Source organism: Colletotrichum siamense (genome assembly GCF_013390195.1).
Source record: "Colletotrichum siamense strain Cg363 chromosome Unknown KSG_Cg363_contig10, whole genome shotgun sequence".
Taxonomy (NCBI): domain Eukaryota; kingdom Fungi; phylum Ascomycota; class Sordariomycetes; order Glomerellales; family Glomerellaceae; genus Colletotrichum; species Colletotrichum siamense.
The window spans coordinates 4,060,964-4,085,974 of record NW_023501023.1 but is presented as its reverse complement, the minus strand read 5'-3'; the positions used below and the strand labels follow the sequence as shown (position 1 = coordinate 4,085,974).

Here is a 25,011-nt window from a genome sequence, read left to right as displayed (position 1 = left end):
GGGGATGAAGAATTCTGTTCCGCGTGTAACCTGGATGCTCCATTCAGGAGCTGACTGATCCACTAATGGGGAAAGTCGCATCCGAGAGGCGTTCTAGGTTGAAATTTGTGTGTGCGGAAGAGAGTGCGGATGTCGGAAGTGTCTGTGCTCTACACTGTGGTACCCATGCGAGCCCACATGATCTGAGCGGCATCGGGTTTTTCAGGAATCCATAGACGCCGAATCGCTAACTACACCAATATGACATCTATCATCATCATGACCAACCAACTTGTTCATTGCCTAGTATTAGTGTGGCATGCCACGTCTTATTTGTTGATTAAAAGGCATAGCTGTCACGCTTAGCAAAGGTTCAAGCCTCGCCAATGAGCAGGAGTCTTTTCACTCATTACTAATTACTGCTCCATCGTGTGAATCCTGACAAGCTCGCCATACATGAACGCAGCAACTAATGGCCATTTCGATATTCGGTTCCACAGTCCCCGATGCTTGTGAATAGCCGCCTGGTTCTCGTACGATTCGATCCCAGTGCCATGACATTGATCCTATCGAGATCCCAGTCGCTCAAGTTAAATCCGAACGTCGCGAGGTTTTCCTCGACGTGGCTAGAAATTCCAAGCCGTGTCCCTACAATGATCGCTCCAACAGTCGGCTGCTGGAGAACCCAGCGAGCTGCTATATTTGAAATACTCACCCTGTGCTCCTGGGCCACCGTCGAAAGAATCTCTAGCAAGTCCTGGAAGTCTCGCCAAGTTCCCCAGTGCATGATCATGTCGTGATACTGATGCAGCGATGGTATGAGCTACATGTAAAAGACCACAGCGCAACTCGAGTCCGAACTTACGTCGTGCCAGTGAAGCTGAAGCAATTCAATCCTGCCTCCAAGTCGTCGATACCTCTCTTTTACAGCATCCAGGACAAATTTCGCTGTGACAGCCTCCGTAGGAGGTGCAAACACGCACCATTTTGTTGCAGCAAGAACCTGTGACCTAACACTTGGCGACAACCGGTTCCTGAAGGCGCCGTAGACTAGCTCAGCATCACCCTAGAGATATCCAGTCAGTTTAGGAAGTAGGAAGACTCGGAATAAAACGAACATAGTGGTCAGCCATGTCTGCTGCCGTGAAGCCCGCCTGCACAAGGTGGACCAGCTCTTCTTCTTGCCTGCTAGTACTTCCGCTTCCCCACGCTGCGGATGAAAGCTGCCACAGACCATTCAATACTCTGGGAAACTCATACGGCCCAAGATAAAAGGTCTCAAAATCAGGTTTGGTTGCAATCTTCAGTGACATGAGCGTCTTGGCGCGTGACCTAGGAGCTGTGGCCGACATGCATTCTGGGAACAGCGCCACAAACGCGTCTTTCACCTGCCGCTCACTGCGATTAAAGGGGTATTCCGCACACTCAGAGTCCCTACTATCATGCACCCGCTTGTAATTCTCCAATGCAAGAATCAGATGGCGGAGTTGGTGCTCAAGGTCTGGCTCGGGACTTGGTTGAATCTCCTTCAAAGCCTGTATGGCCTGGACGATGTCGCCATCAATCATCTGCAACGATAATTCTAGAGCCTCTGCTGGGTTCGGATTTTCATCTTTCACGACAGTCATTGCTTGGATGATTTTTGCGAGACTTTTGGCAAGTAAGCAAAACCTCAACAACATACACAGCAGGTGAAACTTACTTTGGCAGCGACTGCTTGGGTAATTTGGCAGAGAAGAGGCATCTGTTCCAATTCAAATACTCAAGAAATGACCCAGAAAGCCCGCCGTCATCGCCCAAAAGGGCATGTATACGTGGAAATGACACAGGAGATTCAGCTAGTCTGGTTTGCACATGCTTCACGAAGATATTCTGTATCAAAGGGCCTTGGGAAATGACTAGTCGCAGGGACGATCGAAGCAAGGCCGGTGTTACTTGGGACGGCTGTCAGCACAGGCGAAGCTATATTCCACAGCCTGGCGTACAATTTGAAATAAGGACGTCGTCCATCATGTCCCTAAAAGCACGAACTAAGTTAGTTTCTTCCTGCTCTGTACCTGCAGACAGTGGAGGCACAAGAAGAGTATCGGATACACTCACACATGTCCAGCCATGGTGGGCCGTCTTCCGCCTCCGGGCGGTTTCGGATGTGCTCACGTAACAGAATGCGTCGACGTTTGCGGTCTACGGGTCACGAGAGCCACACAGCATGCGACTGTGAGCGGCCGGGTTGCTGGGAGTACGGATATTACAAGAGTAAGCCGAATTGTGTGTGGGCGGCCAAGGAATCGCAGGATCCGAGGATCAAACCGGGGGGTTCGCGTTTAGACATGGCAAGCACAGTGCATCCGATAACGTGTCGTTGGGCGGAACTACTGTGAGCACTGGCGTCATGAGTTGCTCACGTACACCCTCCCGGAAGCCCGACAAGGTTTAGCGTCACCACAGTTGCAGTGCGGAAAACCTTGACCCCTCGGTAATTGGCTTTCTTGCTCCGCGTCCGATCTTCCTTCTTCCGCGATTCGACTTTACTCCAAGGGATATCGGCGGTTGCACCAGAATGGATGATGTCTCGGTGCGGGAGGCATCGCCGCACACTTATGTTCGCACAAGGGTCGCGAATGCTTGCGACAGCTGCAAAGCAAGAAAAGGTACCTGCCCCTAACATTATTCATACCTGATGCTGCTCAAGTCCTACGGCGAGCAGCACACAGATGCAGATGGCAATTGCGAATGGATTCAACGGCTGTGTTGCTAGGACGCACTCTGCTTGAGATGTTTTCTCCGATAAATCAGGGCATGTATCTAACCACGAGAATAGTCAAATGCGATGGAAAGTTGCCATGTAGCTACTGTTTGAGACGCCAGCGTCCAGCAACTTGTCGATACTCACCACAGCAGAGACGACGAGCTCCGGCGCCAACTCCGAGAACACCGTCACCGTCTGTGCACAACGGCGCCGATCAGGCCAATGTTGCGACGGAGGCTGGCCACGATTCTTTGGCGGAGGAGGAGACGGAGGTTCCTCGTGAAGCGCGCCTGCTGTGTGATGCTCAAGGCAAGCTAAGTATGTCTCGTCTCCCCTAATTTGACGTCTTCGCGAGTTAATGAAACCTCGCCAGTCTTTATTGGAGATTGTGCGCCATTATCTTTCTTCCAAACAGTACGGCAACTTGTCAACACTCGAGTAGACCCTCACGTCTTCGCTCATCAAACGGAAAATCCGTCTTTTAGACCACCTGCGCATTATTCCGGCAATGGCGAGCCTGTCCTTCACCCGGGTACCATTCCTCAAGCGATTACCACGTACCGTGCCGTTGTAAGACGATTTGAACTCCACCAGCTTGACTTCCAGTTGATCAATGCTTATAACTCCAATGTAGACTAGTGGTTTGGTTGACCTATTCGATGACGCTCGCCTCGTGAACGAGGTGTGTGCCTGGGCTCAACGAGACCATAGATCACAAGACGTTGCTTCCGCAGCTTTCTACCTAGTTCTTGCTATAGGATATCAGTCTGCAGAAGAAGATTTGGCATCTTCTTACTTCGAGTATGCACGCAACACGGCACTCACCAATCTCAGTGGCAACATCAACGTCCCCACTATCCAGACCTTTATTCTGGTCACTCTGTACATGTTAGGCTCTTGCCAGATGAATGGGGCATTCTTGTTCTTTGGTTAGATGATCTTAGGTATAAAACTTAACGAAGAAGTCTGGACTGATACTGTGAAAAGGAATCGCAGTAAGGGCAGCATACTCTATCGGAACACACCGCCAAGAAATCAACTCTCGTTTTGGGCCCGACATTCAAAGACAGCGGTAAGGCAGCTTGACAGGATCTGTCTCTTTGACGACTTGTTGCGCTGACAAGACATGACCACAGAGATCGTTTGTGGAAGAGTTTGCGTGTGCTGGATCTCTTTCTAAGTACATCTATGGGCAGGCCGCCAGCAACGTCTGATGTTGACTGTAGCGTTCCATACCGCGATTCGGATGATACAACTGGACAAGAGGCATTCGATCTCCTCAACGCCTCAGCTCAAATATTTCTCATTACTGAAGGTATTGTCGTCGAAGTGTATTCGCGGAAAAAGGTCTCCTACCAGTTGACAGAGGGTATTTCAAGACAGCTGCGGGATTGGTCTGTCCGGTGGCTTCAACGATTGAAAGACGTTGTGTCCAAATCGGCGGACGGGGAGGATCCAAGCAAGGTCACCGGTGCTTGCCAAGTATTATGCTCATACTATTACGGTAAGCTCATCGTCCGTCGACGGCTGAGTCAGTTCACCGCTTAGCTCACACTTCTCAGCTGTGATTCTAGTCTCGCGACCGTTTCTTATGTATGAGCTTCACAAGCGCTTGACGGAAGGATCAGCCGGTGGCTCGACCAGTCGATCCAGTCTGGTCTCCGGCAAATCGAAGCTCGCCGATGCTTGCATAGATGCAGCAAGCTTTATGGTCGACATACTGGTTGGCTTGACTGAGAGGCAATACCTAAATGGACAAATGCCACTCATCGTGTGAGTATTGAGGCTTGAATAGATTGTTGCACGACGCTGAGTTTGACTAGGTCGTGGCTCTTTGCTTCCTCTCTTATCCTGGGCGTTGGCTTACTGGGGTCCTTCGGCCGCATCCTCGAAAAGTACACGCGGAACGCAATTATGGTACTAGAGCACTTCGCAAAGAAAGATGCCCATGCTTCGCAGTACTCTCTCATTGCAAAGTCGCTTCTAAATGCTGCACTAGATTACCTCGAAAAGAAGGAGCTTGAGGAACGGCTTCAAAGGACGGAAAGCTCGTCACAGTTGTTTGGGCTAGTACCGAGGGATAACGTGGAATCTGAGCAAATCGTCCATTCTTCTGCTCATGATGTTGTTCCGGGACTGGGCCAAGACCGCCAATCGGCAGTCAAGACAAATTCCGTCTCTGGCTTTTTGGGTCTAGGCTCGCCGTCTTTCGCAGACATGGATACTTCGTTTTTGACTCTGTCAAACTCGCTTCCGAGGACACCAGATTTGTCAATTCTTGACGGGAGGAATGACGGAGATCATGGATTTGGAGACCTTAATTTGTTCCAGCTTCTCGATGGGGACGGTCACATCGATCTTGGTCCCTACATATAGACTCATAGTTTAGGCCTTCCAACCTGAAATGTCAAAACAAGCTATTATTACACTCTGCTTTATGTACGGCCGAAATTAGCACGATTTGAGCATCAGATGACCTTGAAGGGGGGGCTCTCAACTGATGTACGTATTGGCCAATTTCCGACTTTGGCATATCTTGGCTCAGAATCTGGGGTTTGGAAAGGCCTAGGCTGCAATGTCTACTGTATTTTAAGTACATTTAGTACGAGCAATACGAAAAAGAACACCCAGCGTGATTGGATTTGCTGATGTCGCAAGCATGGCACTGACTCTGTAAATTTGAACAGAGTTTAAGCGAGACTGCGAGAGAGAGCTTTTTGTCCGACGAAGTGGGTTTTTGCCGATCAAAGACAAGCCAGAGCAAGGCGACGAAGCCGTGAGCCCTGCCACGCATATCGGAGCACGATTGACTCGACAGCATGCATAGCAATGGCATTGGCCAGTTGCAATTAGTGTCCATAACGAACGAGAGGCTTGGGAACAAAGTTCAGACAGGTTTCAAGTTGGCTGGGTCTTTCCCATTCGTAGGTGAGTCGTACGCATCAATTACGGTGATTTCTCGCTGTTCTCAGACCGCCGGCGGAATGGATTACAGGCAGTTAAGTAAGGCAAAGTTTTCGTGCTTGCCTAGCAGTTCATCTGTTAGGCATGTTTCGCCTAGCAGTGTGGACTACTGGACTTCGAAGACAAGCAGACCTTGGACAGTCGACCGCCCTGTGGCCCACGGACCTGTTGCAATCCCATGCGCCGTTGGGCCCTCTACGCAGCAAAGCGCTACAAAGTGCTAGGTTCGGTTCTGCTCTATGGCTGCCAAAGACCAGGCGTATGATCTAATTGGGAATTGCGCCATAGCGTCACTGTGTCGTACACGCGCCTGTACTGAGACAGGCATTCGAAGCCGAGCGTGCCGCCGAGCTAGGGCACAGATTGGATCTTAAGGTTCCCAGCCCCCTTTTCACAGATACGTCTCACCGGCTTGTAGGCAGCCAATGTATCCTACTGCACTGCGTGCACACGACAGCAACGCCCAAAGTTGCAGCTTCTAATGATACGCACACCTACAAGTGCGAGTGCAGGACCAGCAAGGAGGGATTCCTGCCTTGGGAAATATCGCCTATCGGACGATCTGTGACCGACTCCCGACCGGCCTGCTGTATATACCCGTCCCCGCTGTTGGCATGCCGGATTACTCCAGATTTTAATCGGTGTACTCCTTTCAACACGTCGCTATCATCGTTGACATCCTGCGCGCCATGTCGGCATCTCCATCGGAAAAGTCCTCATCCAAGTCATCGCGGCCCCTGGCGTGTGTTTTGTGTCAACGCCGCAAGGTCAAATGCGACCGGAAGTATCCATGCTCGAACTGCATCAAGGTATGTCACTCTTGTCCTCAAGCTTCAGCATATTACGGCACAAACTTGCGGTTCGCCAACGACGGCGGAGCGCTCTCTTTTGCCCACCTTGATGCGCGATGATCCCGCCTTGTCTTGTCGCCGCTGGTCTTTCCTTACCGTGCCCAAAATCTTCCCCTGGCGATGAAGCTTACCAGTCACGGCACCAGTCCAAAGCAACGTGCAGCCCTAGTATTCCAGCCCCAGTGCGAAAAAGGAGACGTCCAAATGCAGAGCTCCAGGCGAGACTTGCGCGATGCGAAGAACTCCTGGCCAAATATGCTGCTGCTAGTAAAGAACCCCTGGACCACGAGAGCACCATAGCACCGCCTCAAGCGTCCAGTATTCCTTTCTATGAAAACAATCAGATCAACTGGAAACCCGCTGGCAAGGTAATTGTTGAAGATGGCTCTGTTCGATTCATTGACAACTTCCTCTGGGCAACGGTGTACGAAGAGGCAAGCTTTTCCACCATCGTCTGCTCACAACACTGGCTGACTGATGATCTACAGTTGCGTGGGATGAAGGAGCTCGTTGAAAAGGAGGATGAGGGGCAAGAGCCTGAGCCACAGCATGAATGGGACCCTGGAGCTTCCATGCCCGATTACAGCGATTACTTGCTTGTAGGCGGCGATTCTCCTGTTGATCAGCACCCCGACGATTTGTATCCCACCGCGAGCCAAATCTTTCGGCTCTGGCAGACCTTCTTGGAAAGGGTGAATTCCCTGACGAAAATCGTACATGCCCCAACTTTGCAGCCATTTGTGGTGGAAGCCGCGAGTGGTCCTGGACATCTTCCGAACAATGTGGAAGCTCTGATGTTTGCAGTTTTCAGCATGTCAATTGTCACCTTAACTGAAGACGAGTGCATGGCGATGCTTGGCTCCTCGTGCAATGCTGCTTTCCGGAGATTTTCGACCGGCGTCAGGCAAAGCTTGCTGCGCGCCGACTTTCTCAAATCACACGACATAACCACTCTTCAGGCGCTCGTGCTTCACATGGTAAGCCGCTCTTCAGTCTCAAGCCTGATGCTTACTGACTTCGGCAAGATGTCGATCCAAGGTCGCTGTAACATACACGGCGCTTGGATCTTGAACGGCATATGCGTGCGGATCGCGCAGAAAATGGGTCTCCATCGAGACGGAGAGCTTCTCGGCCTGCCCCCGTTCGAGACAGAGATGAGGCGCCGCATTTGGTGGCAGATATTCATGCTCGACTGCAAGTTTTCCATGATTTCCGGTTTGAGCCAATCATTGCTCCCTCGTCCGAGCGACTGCAAGCTTCCGAAAAACCTCAACGATGCAGACTTGCATCCGGGCGCTACAGACAAGTATCAGGAGCGTGAGGGTCCCACGGAGATGGTGATACCGCTTTTGGTCTTCCAGATCGGGCATTGCATCCAGCAACAACCTGATATCGAGGCTCTGATGCTGTACAACGAACTCAGTACCCTCAGCTCGGGACGCAAGAGCAAAGTTCAATCGGCGCAGATCAGCTCGTTCATCAAACAACTCGAAGACCGGTTGAATGGAGTTTTGGAGAAAAACTCCGACCCATCTGCAGGCCCAGTGCACGAATTCGCCTCGCTTTTGAAAGCCCTAATTCTCCAGAAGGTCAAAGAAACCACACGCCCTCCTCAGGAACAGCCAGAGTGGGGAAGTGAGATCTTAACACCCAAAGACAATCTTTTCAAGTGGTCAGTCATGACTACTGAGCAGAACGTCAATGCCTACAGATCAAATAAGCACCAAGGATTCCATTGGTTTCTGAAGCTTCTTTTCCAGTTCGATGTGGTAATCTTCATGGTCGGTCAATTGAGTCAGCGGACTTCAGGGAATCTGGTTGAGCGCGCCTGGCAACAGATCCCGGCGGTTTATGAGTATCACCCGGAGTTCCTTGATCCCTCGCAGGAGTACAACATAGCACTCGCAAAATTCGTATTGAAAGCGTGGAAGGTGAGAGAAGACTGTCTCTGTGCCGAACATGGCATTCAGCCAGACGAACCCGCCTATGTCACTAGAATCCGCGAGATCATGGTGCCTCACTGGAGTAGGTCACGGGCTGGTACGGAACCTCCATCTCATCCCGAGGGAAGTCGTACTGCCGCAGACCATCATCAAGGAGATCATCCTCCAATGGAACATCTTTTTCAACGATATCTTGGTGCCGGGGCGTCGTCTTGGGACCCTTTGGCGATGCCAGATCAAGAGATCGTCAATCGCCAACTTTCTTCGTTCGAAGGCCTTGACATGACAACTCCAACAGGATGGTAGCGAATTGCGTTGATAACCAATAAACCTTTTATATCGTTCGTCATGCTGGTGCCCAATGAATGATTCAATTGCTAAGCTGCCCATCAACTGCTTCGGGGTAGAGGTTCATGAATCTGGCAAATTATTGCGCTAGAAACACATTTTACACCAGTCGTACGCAGATTAACGACACGTAGGCGAGTTGGCGTTTATATGTTGAAATTTGTGACCTGTATTTTTGCAAATTACGTGATTTGAACGGCTCCTTATTGCCACATAAGGCCGAACCTTTCTGAGTGAGAAGTCGGCTCGGTTGAGTTTTAGATTCCGATCGGTTCTCGGGTCAGTTTGACAACCCGAGGCAACGGAGCCGGGCAAAATCTTGGACACGACCACATGGCCAAAGCTTATCATGCACGACATCAAAAGTGTTTGAGTTAGAATAGACATCCTTCGGCAAACTCTTTATGGATTCAGCTACCCAAATATAAGTTCTTCAGACCGCGGGCTCGCTTTGCTCCTAAGGTGGTTTTGACTCTGTCTCACATAGTCTTTTACTATTGCTCCTCGCAAACCTCGCCTCTGTGAAACAGCTCCTCGCCTGACACCTGATGTGACATATTCCAGGCCAACTTTATTCGCTGAAATTCGTGCAGACCTAGATATAACACGCAAGCAGCCCGTCTGGAAGCCAAAACGAGTAATTCATCAAGGCACTGTATTGTTAATTGAGGACTTAATGGGTCTTAGCGATGATTTAATAGTCTTCCTGAGTTTTGTTTAGGGATAGCTCAAAAGCGACGGTATCGGCCTGTCACACACTATAATTTTATGTGAAGAAGAAACATTCGTTCTTGCAATGTGTGCTTTGAACGACCTCAGCATGTATAAGTGCATGCTTGTAGACCACATACATGTAATGTGGTGTATGGCGCAAATACAACGTTCTCGTTCATCTCAGCGCCTGTTTCAATCACTCTACAGTAACAAATGGGCACATAAGTGCTTCTTATGCCTGCCTTGGTTGCTAATTCTATCTGAGGGATTACCTGCAAACGCGCTAACTACCTGCAATACTGAGGCTAGAACAAAAGACATCAAAATTGCTTTAATACCTAGCTTGAGATATTCACTCCTTCTATCCCATTGACTGCCGAATGACGCCAAAAACCCCAACCCACAAAAACGTCCACTTTTTCCCCTCATAGAGGTAGTATATCTAGAGACGTCACTTCTCTTTATAATTTTATCCTTACTTTTATACTAAAATTATTATTTTAATTAATATTATAATAAGTTTAAATAACTCTAATACTTCTATAGGGTTTACTTTATTAGTCTAAAGCTATATTACTATTACTATCCTATTAGAGGACTTTATTATTACTTATACTTTAGAGTATACTTTAGAGTATTATAATAACACTATAACCTAGCCCTATAAAGCCCTTAAAGCTAAAGCTAAAGCTTTAGGTTCTTTCTAACCCTTTAAAGTGCTATCCTAAGACGCTAAGATATAAGATCTACTAAAAATACTATTAGACCTCTTCTTCTATTTTATCTCTTAGAAGCTTATAAAGTAGTAAGCTAAGTAGATAAATAATATATTAATACTAAAATCTTAGAAATATTACTTAAGAAGCTATAATTAATACCCTACTTTGCTAAAAGAGATCTACTTATACTTTAGTATTCTTTTTTATATAAGAAGCTATATAGAAACTTTAATAGAGTAATATTAGTCTAGCTAGGTTAAAAAAGAGGATCTTATCTATTATTTTACCTAATATATCTCCTAAAACTAGTTCTAACTTCTCTTCTAGAGGCTCTATATATTTAATATAGCTAAATTTAAAGCTACTAACCTTATAGTGTTAATAAAAGGTTAAAGTTAAGGCTAAAGCTAACTAGCTAATATAGAGATACTAAAGATATATTAGTAAATTAATAGCTAATCTTAATATATTTAAGAGACTAAAGATAACTTCTATTACACTAGATTAAACCTTATTATTAATAAAGCTATAGTTTAGTTTATAAACTAATTATTAGAGATAATAATAATATTAAATAAGCTAACTCTAATTAGCTTTAAGGTTTAGGTTTTAGCTTAAAAAAAATACTACCTCTAGTAGCTATAATATATATATAGTAAGGGGCTATATAGATTAGTCCTATAAGCTTAGCTAGCTTAGAACGATAATACTACAAAATAGGTAGTATTAACCTTAATATAATAGGTTATAATAACTTTTTTAACTTTACTTCTAGTTAGTATTTACTATATATTTCTTAATAATCTCTTTACCTCTATTTAACTTCTCTAGGCTTTTTAGAAAGTAAATATTAAGGCTATAGAGACTTACTAGAAGAATAGAGGTATTAATAAGATCTTTATAGCTAAAAAAGAGGATAATAGTAAAAGTATTCCTTAGAGTAAAGTTTATTATATCTTTACTTTAGATAGCTAGATATAATTATAGAACTACTACTTATATATCTTCTTATATTAATTAGCTTATTTATTACTTTTTAAGTTAATTAGTTTATTTAGAAAGATAATACCTTTATATTATTCTTTATAATAATCTACTAAGAGACCTCTAAAGTTATCTAGAGGTAGTATTAGCTTACTAGAGACTTTACTGTAAAAAAGGCTATATATAAGGTTTTTAGGCCTAATATTTAGAAAGATCTTTTAATACTTATAATAATTAATAATTATAACTATAATATAAATAGTATTAATAGGAGTAATTAAATAAGGTTATACTACTTATATAGTTATCCTATTTATTATAGTAGCTAGTAGTTATTAGTTTAGAACTTTTTACTTAAAGTTATTATTATAAATACTTTCCTATTATAACTATAGGGGTAGAGTAACTAGGATATAATTAGGAGCTAGATATAATAGCGTTAAGTGTTTTATATTTAGCTATTTTAGCGTTTTAGGTTATTAATAGAAGCTTATAAAAAGGGTTATCTTTATAGAGTAACTAATTAATATAATAATAATCTTCTATAGTAATATTATATATAGGGTAATTATAAGGTTAACTCCCTTTATATAGCTTATAGTAAGGTTTTTATTATAAAAGATTAGATAATTATAGCTGAGATATTTAGGAATAGCCTCATTTAGTAGCCTTATCGTAAGTATATAAGATCTAGTTATATTTATTATAATATAGCTCTATATACTAAGGGAGATTACTAGTATAACTTCTATATTTAGAATATATAGAGAATAGAAGTACTAAATATCTAGCTAGTTTAATTAGGTAGAAAAAAAAGAAGGCAGGCTTCTGATTAGTACTACTCTGCGCGAGGGGTTTCTGGCGTTATTCAGCAGTCAATGGGATAACACTGAACGACTAATTAATCTTGATCTATAAGATTCATCAGATGGCCCCAGGTCTAAACGCTCGGAACACATCTCAGCAGGCTTCTTAGTTTAAGACACTATATGCCCTATTCACTCTCTATTAGAAGTCAGGTGCAATTCAGGGAATAAATAACCATCTGCGGTCAGTTTAATACAATTCTCAGGTTCTGTATGTTGCCTCCTAGATCTCCTATTCAACTTCCGACTCAAATTGGAGCCTCGGTTTGAACCGCCACAGGGGCACAGCGCACCACAGTGTGGTGCGAATTGAAATCTGAAATGAATTGATTATGCTGCCATCAAATTTAGGGCCTCTACTTCATATTCGCAGCAGCATTTGCCTCCACAGACTAATTTGTGGCTGGGCAGCATTTCGCTCACACAACGGTTTTAAATCGAATAATGTCGACGCCTGCCGCTAAAGTCTCTTCTTCGGTTGACCTTCCGCTACTCATGATCACTTTCCCGCCAAGACGTTTAAGGCATCCCTATTGGGAGTAGCTTCCGCATGTCATGTATTCTACGTCACAACTCTGGCATTCATTCTCTTGTACAAATCCCATTCTTGTGTTGATAAGCATATCCGTCGAGTGCGAGCGAGTTTGCCGATAGCACACGGCTCTTGCGAGAAGCTCTTTCGGAATCGGCGATTGGAGACCAATTAAACCAGAACCAACTTAGAGACCATTCACTTAGATGTGGCACCCGCCTAGATCGACAAGTCTCCCCTCCGGGATCTGAGGTTGTTGATGCCTGGACGAAGTGCCGGACAACCGCTTCATGTGCACAATGGCAGGATTCGAGGTCATCGTTCGTCACGACGGAAACTTGGTTGAACGACGTACGACTATGGAGCGCCAGCGCCACATTTGCGGGCTCTAATGTTTGGCACCGGGCAATACTACATACCAGGAATAGTTCAACAAAGGGGCATGGACGGATGTTGACTCTCATGTCGAGAAGGCCTGGTGCTCGCGGGCGAATCGAAGTTTCGAACTTCGGGGTGTGCAGTGAACCATCTTGCAGACTCGGTCAGCGCCTTTCCTTTCCTCGGGTGGAATTATATTGCCTGACGTAGTCCCCCGGCTCGACATGGTATTCCGGGGGCGGGTCGGCGCCGCTAGCGAATGCAGCCGCGGGTACGACGTCTCTTCTGGGATCGAATCACCGTTAGGTATCCACAACCTTGTTTAAGTCGTCAAATCAGATGTGCATGTTTCTCACGTGCACCTTGATGCCAATGTTACATTGGGTGCACCGGCACGCTTGTCCGCGCAAGTCCACCGAACGTAAACAACACGATAACAGCACGTGCCCGGTAATGACCGGGCCGACGCTGAGGGAGACATAGTATAATTAAAGAATGCCCTGCCTTGACTCCAGACGCAGAGATGATCGTTTCCGGCCAGCCCTTCGTACCGCCAGTCAGGGAATAATTAAGATCAAATGGCCATCTCAAAGCTCCGTCTCATTTGCTTCGCCGCGAGCTTGGTGAGCGCCAACTCGCGCTTCCTTGCGCCGGTTCAAGACATTAATCTTCCGGCTAGCGAGACTGCTGAACACCCGTTGGAGCACCTCGGCGCTAATGGCCCTTGGTACGCAGGTATGTTGTCAACTACCTCGATCGATGCCTTCTCAGGCGTTTTCATGTCACCAGACACTGACCGTTTAATGGTCCAGGACCAAATGTCAACGGAATTTCATCGGATATTCCGGAAAATTGCTTCGTCGACCAGGCAGCTTACGTCTCTCGGCATGGCTCACGTTATCCCGATCCCGGCGCTTACAACGGCTGGGTGTCTATGCAGGAGCGAGTCAGTCAACTGAATCCTTTCCATCCCCACCTACGACTAACAAGCTGTTTCGTAGTTTCAAGCTGGAAACTACACGGCCTCTGGTAGCCTAAGCTTTCTACCCAATTGGCGTACAGCTTTAACGAATCCTTCGTCTCAAATTGCCAACTTGAGCCCGACTGGCTACAAGGAAGCGCATGACCTGGGATACACTTTGAGAACAAGGTAAATGCCGCAGTCTTGCACGCAAGGAAAGTTTGCTGACCCCGAAAGATACCCAGATCTCTACAATGAGGGCGAAGAGTTCATGGTCTGGGCCAACAACTATTCCCGAGTTCTACAGACTGCGAAACTTTTTGTCCGTGGCTTTTTGGGGACCAACGCCACCTTGTTCGGAGATATCGTATCAGTCACTTCAAAAGGTTTTCCTGGCGGGATCGGCGATTCTTTGGCCCCGTCGGATATGTGTCCGACGTTCGCTGATACGGAAGGCGGCGACTACGTCTCTCAATGGAACGATGTCTGGATTCCCCCCGTCCTCGAGCGCCTACAAGGCTTGATTACCGGCAATCTCACGCTCACCGAGAACGATGTGTCGCAAATTCCATACTTGTGCGGATATGAGAGTCAGATCACCGGTCGCCTATCACCTTGGTGTGATGTATTCTCGGACGAGGAGTTCCTCCAGTACGAGTACTTCCAAGATCTGCGCTACTACTACGGAGTTGGTCCCGGTACGGATATTCCATCCAAGATGATGACGCCGTACTTGAACGCGCTTATGGCCCTATTTGGCGAAGGCCCATCCGTTACGGGCAAACGTGCCGACGGAAGCACGTTTACGTTACCAAAGCTCATTGTCTCTTTCCTCAATGATGGACAGCTCAATGAGCTTGTGACAGCCTCGGGAGTTATGGACTCCCAAGCCCCGCTTTCTCCGACTGAGAAAGACGATAACCGCGCTTGGGTCAGTTCTCGGTACACCACGATGCGAGGTACCATCGCCTTTGAGCGACTTAATTGTGCTGTTTCTGGCAATGGTACGCATGGAAACACAACACGCACCTCTCCCCCAGTCAAGAGATGCTCTAATTCGACTGCGCCATCTCCTGGTGGATCTCACAACGCAACCTATGTTCGTATCCGTTTGAACGACGCTGTTTATCCTTTGCCCTCTTGCAAGAACGGACCCGGATCTTCATGTCTACTGGAAGACTACAGGAAGTACGTGTCCGACAAGCTCGACTTCGAGGGCAACTGGATCACGAACTGCAATGTTACTGCTGCGGGGGCACCATCAGTCGTGAAGGGCGCAAGCTTTTACACCGACTTAACCAGCCCGTGGTTGAGTCATGTGGCTCCTTGAGACCTTCCATATTTCAGGGCGAGTACTTTCGTTGACATGAGGGAGTGTTACCGGGAGATAGATATGCCGCAACAGTAATAGTAATTATTTAATACCACGCTTGCCATCGTGTTAGACTATACAATTTGAACGCTCATGGAAGGTTGCTTCATGAGCAAGACATGGCAAACAATGACCACGACACCTCTCTACTCAATGCGCTACATTGGTCAAAAGTCTCTGGCGTATCTACAACCTCCAACAGTAAAACCCGCATGATTAGAGAGAGACACCATTGTAGTACTGACGTACGGAACATAGTGTATTGTGGTTTGGTAAAAGCAAGCAAACCCCGAAAAGCAATGTCCTCCGTTTGGGGTCAAACGCCGAAAGCTCTTGCCATGGTTGATTGATACGCCTGCGCATAAAGCCCAGCCACTACCGTATATTTGTAGGTAGGAAAGGGCTGTCGTTGACAGGGGCCTAGCGACTACATGTCAGCTTTTCCCGGTCGAGAACGCTAATTGTCTATCTAAATGGGATGCCAACATAGGTGCGCATTTCCATGCGAAAATCCTTCTCGGTTCACGCCAGAACCGACGCGACATTGCGCGCTAGGTCACTCTGACTGGTAGCCGGTGAAGCTCTTCTATGTTTTGTCTCTGCCATGGGAATAATGTTCTGCCAACGTTCGCTGATCTGCTGTGAGGAGCCAGCAGCTGAACAGTACGAGATCTAATTGCGTCATTGTTTACATCCTCGTCATTCTAAATCACATGAGGTCGCAGCTTGACGGGGAATCAGAATCCCAATGAAGTAAAATTGCTGTTGATCACGACGACATTGGGATTTTGTGAGATGACTGACGTATTCCACGTTCCAGTTGGCTACAGATTATCAGACTCACCTAGATTCAGACCCGTCTTTGACACACCAATGCCAACAAGCGGAACATAGCTTCAACTCGAGATAGGAATGTTCAAAGAGCACATTCATTGTCAATTTACGAGGACTATCATTCTGCGCCGTCCAGTCCTCGGTTTGCGAAGGCTGGACTCGTACACGTCCCCTACACCTTGCGTTATCGACATGTGGCATACGCCTGACTCATCAAAGTCTTTACAGACCTTCGTCACCGAGAAGCAAGTGCAAAACAAGCTCAACTCTATTTGTCTCTTCCCATGATAGGGCGAGAAATTTGTCTGCGTGTGGATGGAAGGTGGAAGCGACGGTTTTCCGTCGAACTTGGCAGGGTTGATTGACAATTGCACGTTGGCGCCAAGACGGAGAAATACTCCTTGGATGGTGGGAACTTCTTCCGATTAGCTCCTGGGTAACTTCGGTATGGGTTTCCGTGAAGTATATTTCGCGGTCCTTGAAACGCCGCAGGAGACGTGATGCAAACCGTGACTTTTAAACTTCGCGCTGCGCTCCTGGTCCCCTCGAAAACTAACCCGGGCGGGATACTTCACACCAGCATGCCCTTGTTGAACTGAAGCTAATTTGTCTCTTCCCCTCCCAAACACCGAATCCAAAGACCGGCCAGCAAGTTATTTAGCCCATCAGAGATACAAACTGGGCAGAAATCGCCTGATCTTGAGTGCAGTACGGGGCAAGGTTTTGCTTCCTCAGGAGTTCCGTGGGGTATCTAAGCTTTGCGAGTAGCTCGCGTCTAGCCAATTCTACGAACCACAAGGCAAAGGCTTCTCAATTATCCTATGAGACTGACTAGTTCACGCTCTCTCCGCGAACCTTGTCCATCGGTAGAGCGGAGGGGTCTCCATCCGCCCGCCGCAGCCAATATCCGGCACCCAATTCGCAGATCTTCAAAAGTAGACTGCCCCCTTATGTCATAGCTTGATCTTTGACACACTCTGTTTTTTTGTGCCAAGCACTCGTACACTTTGCGCCTAATCGTCATATCTTTCCATGGCGTACCCACGTGCGCAGAATGATGGATTGAACTTCCAGTGCTCCTGGGACTTGGGGACGTGAAGTGCCACCATTCGAGAAGCGACGAACGCCTCTTACGCGAAACTGATCCATCCGCTCGGAAACTTCCCATGAAATCCAGAACACAGTAGTGGAGTGGCGGTGACTGGAGCCTACCAAAATGGCAGACAGCTTGGTGGAACCACTCATCGGTGCTACTGTAGCAATGATGTGTCTTACGACGCTGGTCATATCCGTACGCGTAGGCGTCAGGGCAAGTCTTAGGACATATGGACTCGATGATGGTAGGTGAAACCATACTCTGAGGTCTCGAAGTGCTCTCTGACAAATCGTCTTAGTCCTTATTGTTGCAAGTTGGGTACGTCGGCTTGCGAGCGCGGCTCTCGATCAAAGGGGAGGTAACGATTGATTAACGTATTTCCAGGTGTTCACCATGGCCATGTGCATCCAGACTCTTGTGTGTACGTAGGGAGTGTTCTTTGCTCTTGGTGGAGCGGAAGCTAATTCTGGGACAGCGGCTCATGCAGGCTTTGGCCGCCATCATCAAGACGTCGACCCAGCAAATTACGAGCGATTCCTCAAGGTATGTCTAGACCATTAGAATTCAAGCAAGTGGATTCGTGCTGACTGCGGTGCAGTTAACGATATCGACATCTTCAACGTACAGCTACGGTCTTGCGCTGGCTAAAATGTCTTTTGCCGTGCTGTACATCCGAATGCTTCCCGAGAGACGACTAATCATCGTCAACAAGACGATCGTTGTATTCCTGTGCTGCCAAGCGATTGAAGAAAGCATGATTCCAATTTTCCAGTGTCATCCAATTGCGAAGGCCTGGAGTCCGAGCATGGTAGGAACCTGCCTGGACCTGCCTGTGCTGTGGTGGATTGGCGTAAGTGTCCGCTTGCTCGTCAGGATGATCGCTTTATGTCCGGATGCTGATGAAATGTTTAGTTTGCTTTCAACCTTTGCACGGACTTGATCCTTTTCATTCAACCGATACCGTTCCTTTGGAGGCTTCAACTGCCCATCATCAAGAGACTTGGTCTTATTGCTATGCTATCACTTGGCTTGATGTGAGTCAATTATCCACGACTGTCGGCCTTCTGCGTCGATGCTGACAAGTTTCGCAAGGGTCTGTGCGATTTCTGTTATCCGCATGCACTCCGTGACTGAAATGGGTCTCGATGATACCCACGACCTTGCCGTCCCGATTATATGGTCAGAGGCTGAAGTAAGCACCTTGATTATCTGCTCCTGCGTGCCATTTCTACGAAAGCTGGCCCAGAGGCTTCCTTGGTACCAACGAATGTTTGAGACAACCAACCACGACTCGCAACTGCCACCGGTAGAAACCATAGGCCATGCTAGGAGACGCAGTCCGTTTGGGTCCAAAGAAAATGGAAGAGGGAAAGACGTGTTCGGCGACGATTCAGGGTTGACGGGATCAACTCTCACATATCCCATGAGCGTTCTGAGCCGGCCAGCGAAAGTATCAGATCCGACCAGTGACAACATGGCAGAGATCCAACGCATTACGTCGGCAAACATGGACAATTCTACCCCCTTGCCAGATTTCAACATTGACCTCGAAGCGAATGCCGAAGTCATACAAACGCCACTGAAACTACACAGTCCGATCAGTCCGATAAGCGACTCAAAAAGCGTCGAGGCACCATAGAATAGATATCTTTCACTAGACTTGAGTATAATCTCAACATCAATTCAATAATGTGCAATCAGGTTTCTGTATTCAATCCATGATTGGACGCCCCTAATACCTACGCACATGGGACTGCTGTGTGGTTAGAGCCCATAACATATTCATACTGCCGGGGACTGGCCGTCTCGGGTGAAGGACTTTCGGAGTGGGGCCGATGAAATCGGCCGGTCATCACGGGCCCCATCGGCGCTTGTCTTGACCCCAAAAGTCAATGACGTAGGACACTTATTTGGCGACGTAAGTGCACAAAGCCAATCAATCCGGCCAAAATCATGAGCTCATGAACCTGTGTGGTATCCGGGAGCGTCGGTCGTCGGCCAATTGGGAACACCGAACGTGTCATCGAGATACTGGCGAACTGAATAAGACCACCACCATTACCCCTCGACTTTTCCCGACATTTCGCTACGTTCTTCGTCGACCACCCAGAAACATTACCATATTCACCTAGTACTATACAATAATCTCAATGATGGGTATCTCACTCTCAACCGCCAGGTGGCTCGCGCCCCTGTCGTTCATCGTCGACTTTGCCGCCCAGAACTATGGCATGCTTAGCACCCCCAACATGAAAGATGTCCATGACGCGAACCTTTCCTTCTTCTCCCCGCAACCTTTTTTCATCGCCGGATTCTTTTTCCCTCAGCAGCTGTTCCAGCTAGCGTGGCTCTGGCGCCTGTACAAGGCCGATCCGAAGGCGGAGCAGATGGACGCCGACGTATCCACAATGGTCGATTTTGCACCGTTCTATGCTATCGGGAACTTTTGCATTGCCAGTGAGATTTGCTCGTTTCCGATTATTTTGAGAGCAAGACTGATATAAAACAACAGCTTGGATGATATTTTGGAACAATTCGGATCTGAAGACGGCCAACATCTTCGTCGTCATCAACAGTCTCGCTCAGCTTTACTTCATCTCCAGCCGCTTGCCGAAAATGAACACCAAATCTGTCAACTCCGTCCTTACTCACATCGTAGCGAAGACCTTTGCTGGAATCGGCGTGCTGGACCTTCTGCACAATGGCTCCGTAGCCTATTTTGTCGGACAACAGCCGTCTACTGCCGTGAAAGTGCTTACGGGCGTTGGTTTTGGCCTTCTCGCGACTGCCAGCGACTGGATATTCGGCGGGTGCCTTGCTTACGACTTGGTTGCCCTCAGTGTCGGCCAAAACGCATACGGAAATATCAGCTGGAGTAGGCTCTTGGGAATTTATGCAGGGGGCACGGCGGCCATCGTTGGAGCCAAGAACCTGTTGAAGTAAGTTGAGATCGTAACATTATCCGTCTTGTGCATTCCATTCGAGGGTCGACTTGCTGATGATCTCAGACCCCCGTACATTAGCCAAAACACTGAATACCGTCCTTTGCAATAAGGAGGAACGATTTCACAGGAGGCATGTCGCACTGCAACCTTGGATCAACTTCGTGTTCCCGGATGAAATTGAAGGGTATTTCAAAACCACAGGCGGTGGAGTTTTGCAGGCATTACAAACAAAGTGATCGAGAACGTATACTTTCTAATTTAGCTCTTCATCATTTCCCACATTGTGACCACCGCCCTCTACGTAAAAATGGTATCATGCTTCGCAACCTCTTTTCTATACCAGAACGCCTCTCGTACATCTATACGTCAAGTTGCTTTTGTCGGCGCCCAGTTGCCAAGCCATTCCCTGGCCTTGTCAAGATCTCCCGAGGCTGCCTCACAGGCCGCTACACACCACTCGAAATCCCACACTCCTTCGCCAGCCAACATCTCCGCCAATTTCCTGCGTCTCTGGGACCCTTCGTCGACGCAGAAATGCATTGGCTCTTGCAGGTTCGAAATGCTCTGCACCAGAGGCTTCACGAGCGGAAGAGCGGCTTGCGCGCTGGCTCCCTTGGCCTCCAGCCCTAAATTGGCTCTTCCTGCACGACACCACTCATTCCCACACCACTTTTTACCACAGCCGGTCATCAACTGGCTGAGATACCTTCGCTCGATACGACGCTTGAGCGCCTTCCCCTCAGGGTCGTGCATGCTCACATACAGAGGCCCGAAACATAGGGAGCAGAGGCCGAGATCATTGCCTGGGCCTTGTCCCATTGCGGTTCCTGCTCCGACTGTACCCGTTGTGCCCACCCCATGAAGAGTCCTGCCACAGTTTGCGTTCCTGCAGATGTCGGGCTTGGGACGAGAGACTTTGTCCAACTCATGATGCTTCATATGCGCCGCCATGTCGCGCATACGAACAATCTTCCCGCATAAGTGGCAGTCTGTTGTGCGGGCACCGTCTGCCAGCTCGTGAGCCGTAAGACCGGATAGAATAACCTCTGCAGACGGGTTAAAGGGGTCCCCCTCTTGGGGCACTTCGAGATGGCAGAATTGGCAGAGGATGAGTTTTCCGGGGCATACACTCGTGCGATGCAGTGCTAGCTCTACTAAGGACGGGGCCTTGTAGTTACATGCATAGCACTCCCGTTCAGTGTGTTGGATGTCTTCGTGCTTCGCCCGGCTGAATGGCGAGTCACCGAAGGCGTTGTCATTCTCGCAGTGCCAATGCGCCTCCCAATCAGGCGAGCCCTTCTTGAAAACGCGTTTGCATTTTGGACAGGTGATGTTGTTTCGCAAGCAGAAGTTCTGATGCAAAATGATCGTCTGCTTAGGAACCCATTGCTGGCAGTTGTTACATTGCTCCTCGTCCGGCGACCTGACATCACCGTTAGTCAAATCAACTGGCCCATCCCGAGATCCGTCTTCTGAAGCAGCCTTTGCCCTTAACGAGAAACGGACCGGCGAGCCGGAGGCGCTCGATGATGGGTACGCATGCACCGAGATGAGGAGTTCCTCTGCGTTCTCGAGCTCAATGTTTGTGGGTTGAATTGTGATTGACTTTTTCCCGTCGACTGGAGGATCGAAGTTTCCAAAGACGTGCTCGGAGTCGCGCGGGAGAGCACGTTGCCGAGTTGACTTGGGACTGACGAACAAATCCACCGCATCCTCGTCGGGCAGATCCGCAAGCTCGATTGTGAGGGGCCGGTTCCGGTCCCAAGACGGAAGCTCGTAGTCGACATATTCGTCGGGCAGGACCTGTCCATCGACATTCTTCCACACGTCGATCTGACCACCTTTGGAGCTGCCATTATCTGTCCCAGGCTGGGCTTTGGCCATGATCTGGCGCATCGTTTCCCGCGCCTGCTCTTCGTTCAGGGCTTCAATATCAACCTCCAAGTCTGTATCAACCACGCATATACCGTCGCCGTCAGGAAGAAATTTGTCGACTAAGAACTTGAATTGCTCGCCTTTGACTCCGCGGACGGATAAGATGGTGTCTTTGGTGAGAGTGGTGTAGCTTTCACGCAATTGTCTCTCGAGTAAAGACTTCCAGTCATCGGGATTATAGCCAGCTTCCAGAGGTCTGAGGCGAACGTAGGTGCCCTTGGGCAACTGCTTCGCGTGGACAGTGACATGAGGTTGAGCATCGTGGTCCATCTCGACTGTCAAGTCGACCGGTTTGCTTCCGGTACCATCACTGTTGAAGTCAGAAGGGAGTATGCCCAGCGCGTCCATCAGATATGATGCAAGGGCGATCTCGCCTTCCTCAGCCGAAAACTCGCGGATACCGGCATAGACCACGTTTCCATTCTTTTGGTTTACCAGGCGGAACATTAATGGATTCGGCAATTGCTGAGAGGTATCTCGATAAGCGGCTTGGTGCTGGCGTGCGTAAGGGTTAAAAGGATCGAACGAAGTGAAGGACGAGTTGGAGGGTGCCGGGGGTCTCGGAGAGGCTGCTAGCAGTTGCTCGAGGGCGCAATGTGGGAGTAGGATCTTGTCGCCGCGGAGATCCTTGGAAGCAGATTTGATGGGTGGGAGTACAGCGAAGGGCGCCGACCACTGCAGCTCGGGTAATGGTTCGTCCATGATGGCTCGTCGAGTCGTCGCTCGGTTTGTTATCTTTTCGGGGAGGACGAGGTATGGTCGGGATGGCGAAGTATGAGTCGGCTTGTTGTGTGTTTGGCGGGGTGGAGGGGCAGAAATCGACAAAGTGGACGCAGGGGATAGTTGTTATTGCGGTTCGACATGACCGTGACAGGAGGGCTTTTGGCAAAGAGAATGCGCGACCTTATCGTCTTCTTGGGCGGTCCATCCGAGGCTGATTCAGGTGGTAAACAGCATGGTGATGCGGCGAGATGATTCAGCACGATGATGGGTTTCTTTGGGATTCCACCACTGCAGAAATTGGGTGCCATTCGTTCGGTCCTGCCTTCTGGAAATTGCCGAGCGCAAAGACAGGCGGCAGCAGGCACCAGCCACATTACGTCAAAGGCCAGCCGCGCCATTCTCTTTCCCGTCTGGGCCAGCTCGCGCCACACCTTATGTCCTTATGTCCGTGGCTCACCGCCTGCGACATCTGGACACGACCCCGCCCAGTCAGTCAGCATGGACCGTGCAGCATGGAGCACAGACTCCCTCCTCGGATCCGGGGTGAGATTGTGCCGGACGCCGACTTCCGTGAGGTCCAGTGGCTGCCCGGGAAGTGTGGAAATTTAATCGACGCCACTTCCTCAAGCCACAGTAGACTGGTGCATCCATTGTCCAGAGTCTTGTCCAATCAGACTCTGGCGATAACCACAATGTCTGTGACACTCACAGTTCACTGGGCATTGTGGTGCAATGACAGCACCGCAACACCAACCCCCTTCCCCGAGGACTCCGCGGCGCACGTCCGCTGCCCAGCAAAAATAAAACCAAACAAAACAGATGTCACCTTGCTGGTGTCGACGATTGCTATCTTAAGCTGAATCATGATGCGCAGTTGCCAAGAAGCTTCACGTCCGAATCCAGCTACCTATCCTCCACTATCGACCAGAACAGAAACACTAGAAACATCAAAGCTACCGAAACAAATGTGGTCAAAAGCCCCGACTGCCCCGACTCCGGACTGCAACTCCGTGACCCCCGGGGCAGGCCTGGCTAGCGGATCAACGCGCCGAAACACTCCCTAAAATAGGCATGGCGAACCCCCAACATCCACTGAGGATGCCTTACACGTCCGTCTGGCGGCTGCTGCTACTGCTGCAACATGCCGCTGTGCCCGACACCTCATCCCACTGAACAACGGCGCCGCCCAGGGACTCATCATCCTGCTGCTGTATCCGTAACAACACTAGGAGCAACGTGATCAAACCCGCCAGCAGATTGAGCAGTTCGTGTCGACAACCGAGCAAGGGGCATCCCACTGTGGCGTGCCGCTTACCCCGGTTTACTGGAGTAGGTTTGGTGTGTTGTGGTGGTGGTGGTGGTGGTGGTGGTGGTTGTCGTTGCTGCTCTGGGGTGCAAGAGAGATGGCGCGAGACATAGTCTGCCCTCAATTCCAGAGCGGAGCGGCGGAAGCCTGAAGACCCCCATGCACTCCCCTCTTTAGTCCGAGTCAAACGAGTTGAGAGGCCAATCAGCACTTGAACCCTACTCGACATGTTGATCTAGGTAGGTAGTTCCGGCAGAGCTACCCATCGCCCGTCACTGGCTGCATGACATGAATCTCAAAGTCAAGAGATTCCCCAGCCGCCGCTGCATGTAGGTATTTCGGTCGCCAATACCGAATAGCGAGCGGAGGAACCTTAACTACGGGGCGGAGGGAGAACAGCGGACTGACTTGCCTGCAACCACGTCAGCCAGGGCAGGTTTAAGCGGTTGGAGCGGCTAATTTGGACATGTAACACTTGCAAGACACGCCCAGCTCGAACACCTTCATTGGAGCTTGGATCTCGTTTTTCCTTCTTCTTCTTTACGCGGCATCTAATAAGCCTCAAGGATCCGATGGGACGAGAAGAGTGTAGGCGAAGGCCAGTAGCTCTAGCCTCCACAGTCTACCAAGTAGTTGAGATGGGTGCCCAGCCGAGCCAGGGAGACCTGTCATCCGCTCTCTCCAATGGTCTCTTTTAGCCGTACGAATCTCATCTTCTAATGGCAAGCGGCCTCTGGTTATCTCGGCCCATCATTCGCGGATATGCGTATCTGGGCTCACTTTCTACAGCCGCCAAAAAGACAGATGCTCAT

The 25,011-nt window shown here is 48.8% G+C and overlaps 6 protein-coding genes across 6 annotated transcripts; 4 read left to right on the top strand and 2 right to left on the bottom strand.

The window, feature by feature from the left end:
- Nucleotides 1-448: 448 nt before the first annotated feature.
- Nucleotides 449-2,093, bottom strand: CGCS363_v015012 (uncharacterized protein; the record flags this gene model as incomplete). The annotated part of the gene is made up of 6 exons (XM_036646861.1): nt 449-781; nt 845-1,045; nt 1,098-1,629; nt 1,682-1,913; nt 1,965-1,996; nt 2,080-2,093. The coding sequence occupies 6 exons, from the start codon at nt 2,091-2,093 to the stop codon at nt 449-451; spliced, it is 1,344 nt and encodes a 447-aa protein (XP_036488497.1).
- A 1,143-nt stretch (nt 2,094-3,236) lies between these two features.
- On the top strand, nt 3,237-5,104 carry CGCS363_v015011 (putative transcriptional regulatory protein; the record flags this gene model as incomplete). Its single annotated transcript, XM_036646860.1, has 6 exons — nt 3,237-3,298; nt 3,368-3,657; nt 3,716-3,800; nt 3,865-4,232; nt 4,291-4,501; nt 4,552-5,104. 6 exons carry the CDS (start codon nt 3,237-3,239, stop codon nt 5,102-5,104), a joined length of 1,569 nt encoding a protein of 522 aa, XP_036488499.1.
- Nucleotides 5,105-6,381: 1,277 nt separating this feature from the next.
- On the top strand, nt 6,382-8,572 carry aurR2-0 (Aurofusarin cluster transcription factor aurR2; the record flags this gene model as incomplete). Its single annotated transcript, XM_036646859.1, has 4 exons — nt 6,382-6,501; nt 7,032-7,520; nt 7,569-8,474; nt 8,570-8,572. The coding sequence occupies 4 exons, from the start codon at nt 6,382-6,384 to the stop codon at nt 8,570-8,572; spliced, it is 1,518 nt and encodes a 505-aa protein (XP_036488501.1).
- A 5,033-nt stretch (nt 8,573-13,605) lies between these two features.
- On the top strand, nt 13,606-15,318 carry PHO1-0 (Acid phosphatase PHO1; the record flags this gene model as incomplete). Its single annotated transcript, XM_036646858.1, has 4 exons — nt 13,606-13,762; nt 13,840-13,973; nt 14,029-14,177; nt 14,226-15,318. 4 exons carry the CDS (start codon nt 13,606-13,608, stop codon nt 15,316-15,318), a joined length of 1,533 nt encoding a protein of 510 aa, XP_036488172.1.
- Nucleotides 15,319-17,410: 2,092 nt separating this feature from the next.
- On the top strand, nt 17,411-18,929 carry CGCS363_v015008 (Satratoxin biosynthesis SC1 cluster protein 4; the record flags this gene model as incomplete). Its single annotated transcript, XM_036646857.1, has 7 exons — nt 17,411-17,534; nt 17,589-17,608; nt 17,675-17,711; nt 17,766-17,833; nt 17,889-18,140; nt 18,203-18,324; nt 18,383-18,929. 7 exons carry the CDS (start codon nt 17,411-17,413, stop codon nt 18,927-18,929), a joined length of 1,170 nt encoding a protein of 389 aa, XP_036488675.1.
- A 1,672-nt stretch (nt 18,930-20,601) lies between these two features.
- Nucleotides 20,602-22,872, bottom strand: UFD1 (Ubiquitin fusion degradation protein 1; the record flags this gene model as incomplete). Its single annotated transcript, XM_036646856.1, has 1 exon — nt 20,602-22,872. One exon carries the CDS (start codon nt 22,870-22,872, stop codon nt 20,602-20,604), a length of 2,271 nt encoding a protein of 756 aa, XP_036487950.1.
- Between the last annotated feature and the right edge of the window lie 2,139 nt (nt 22,873-25,011).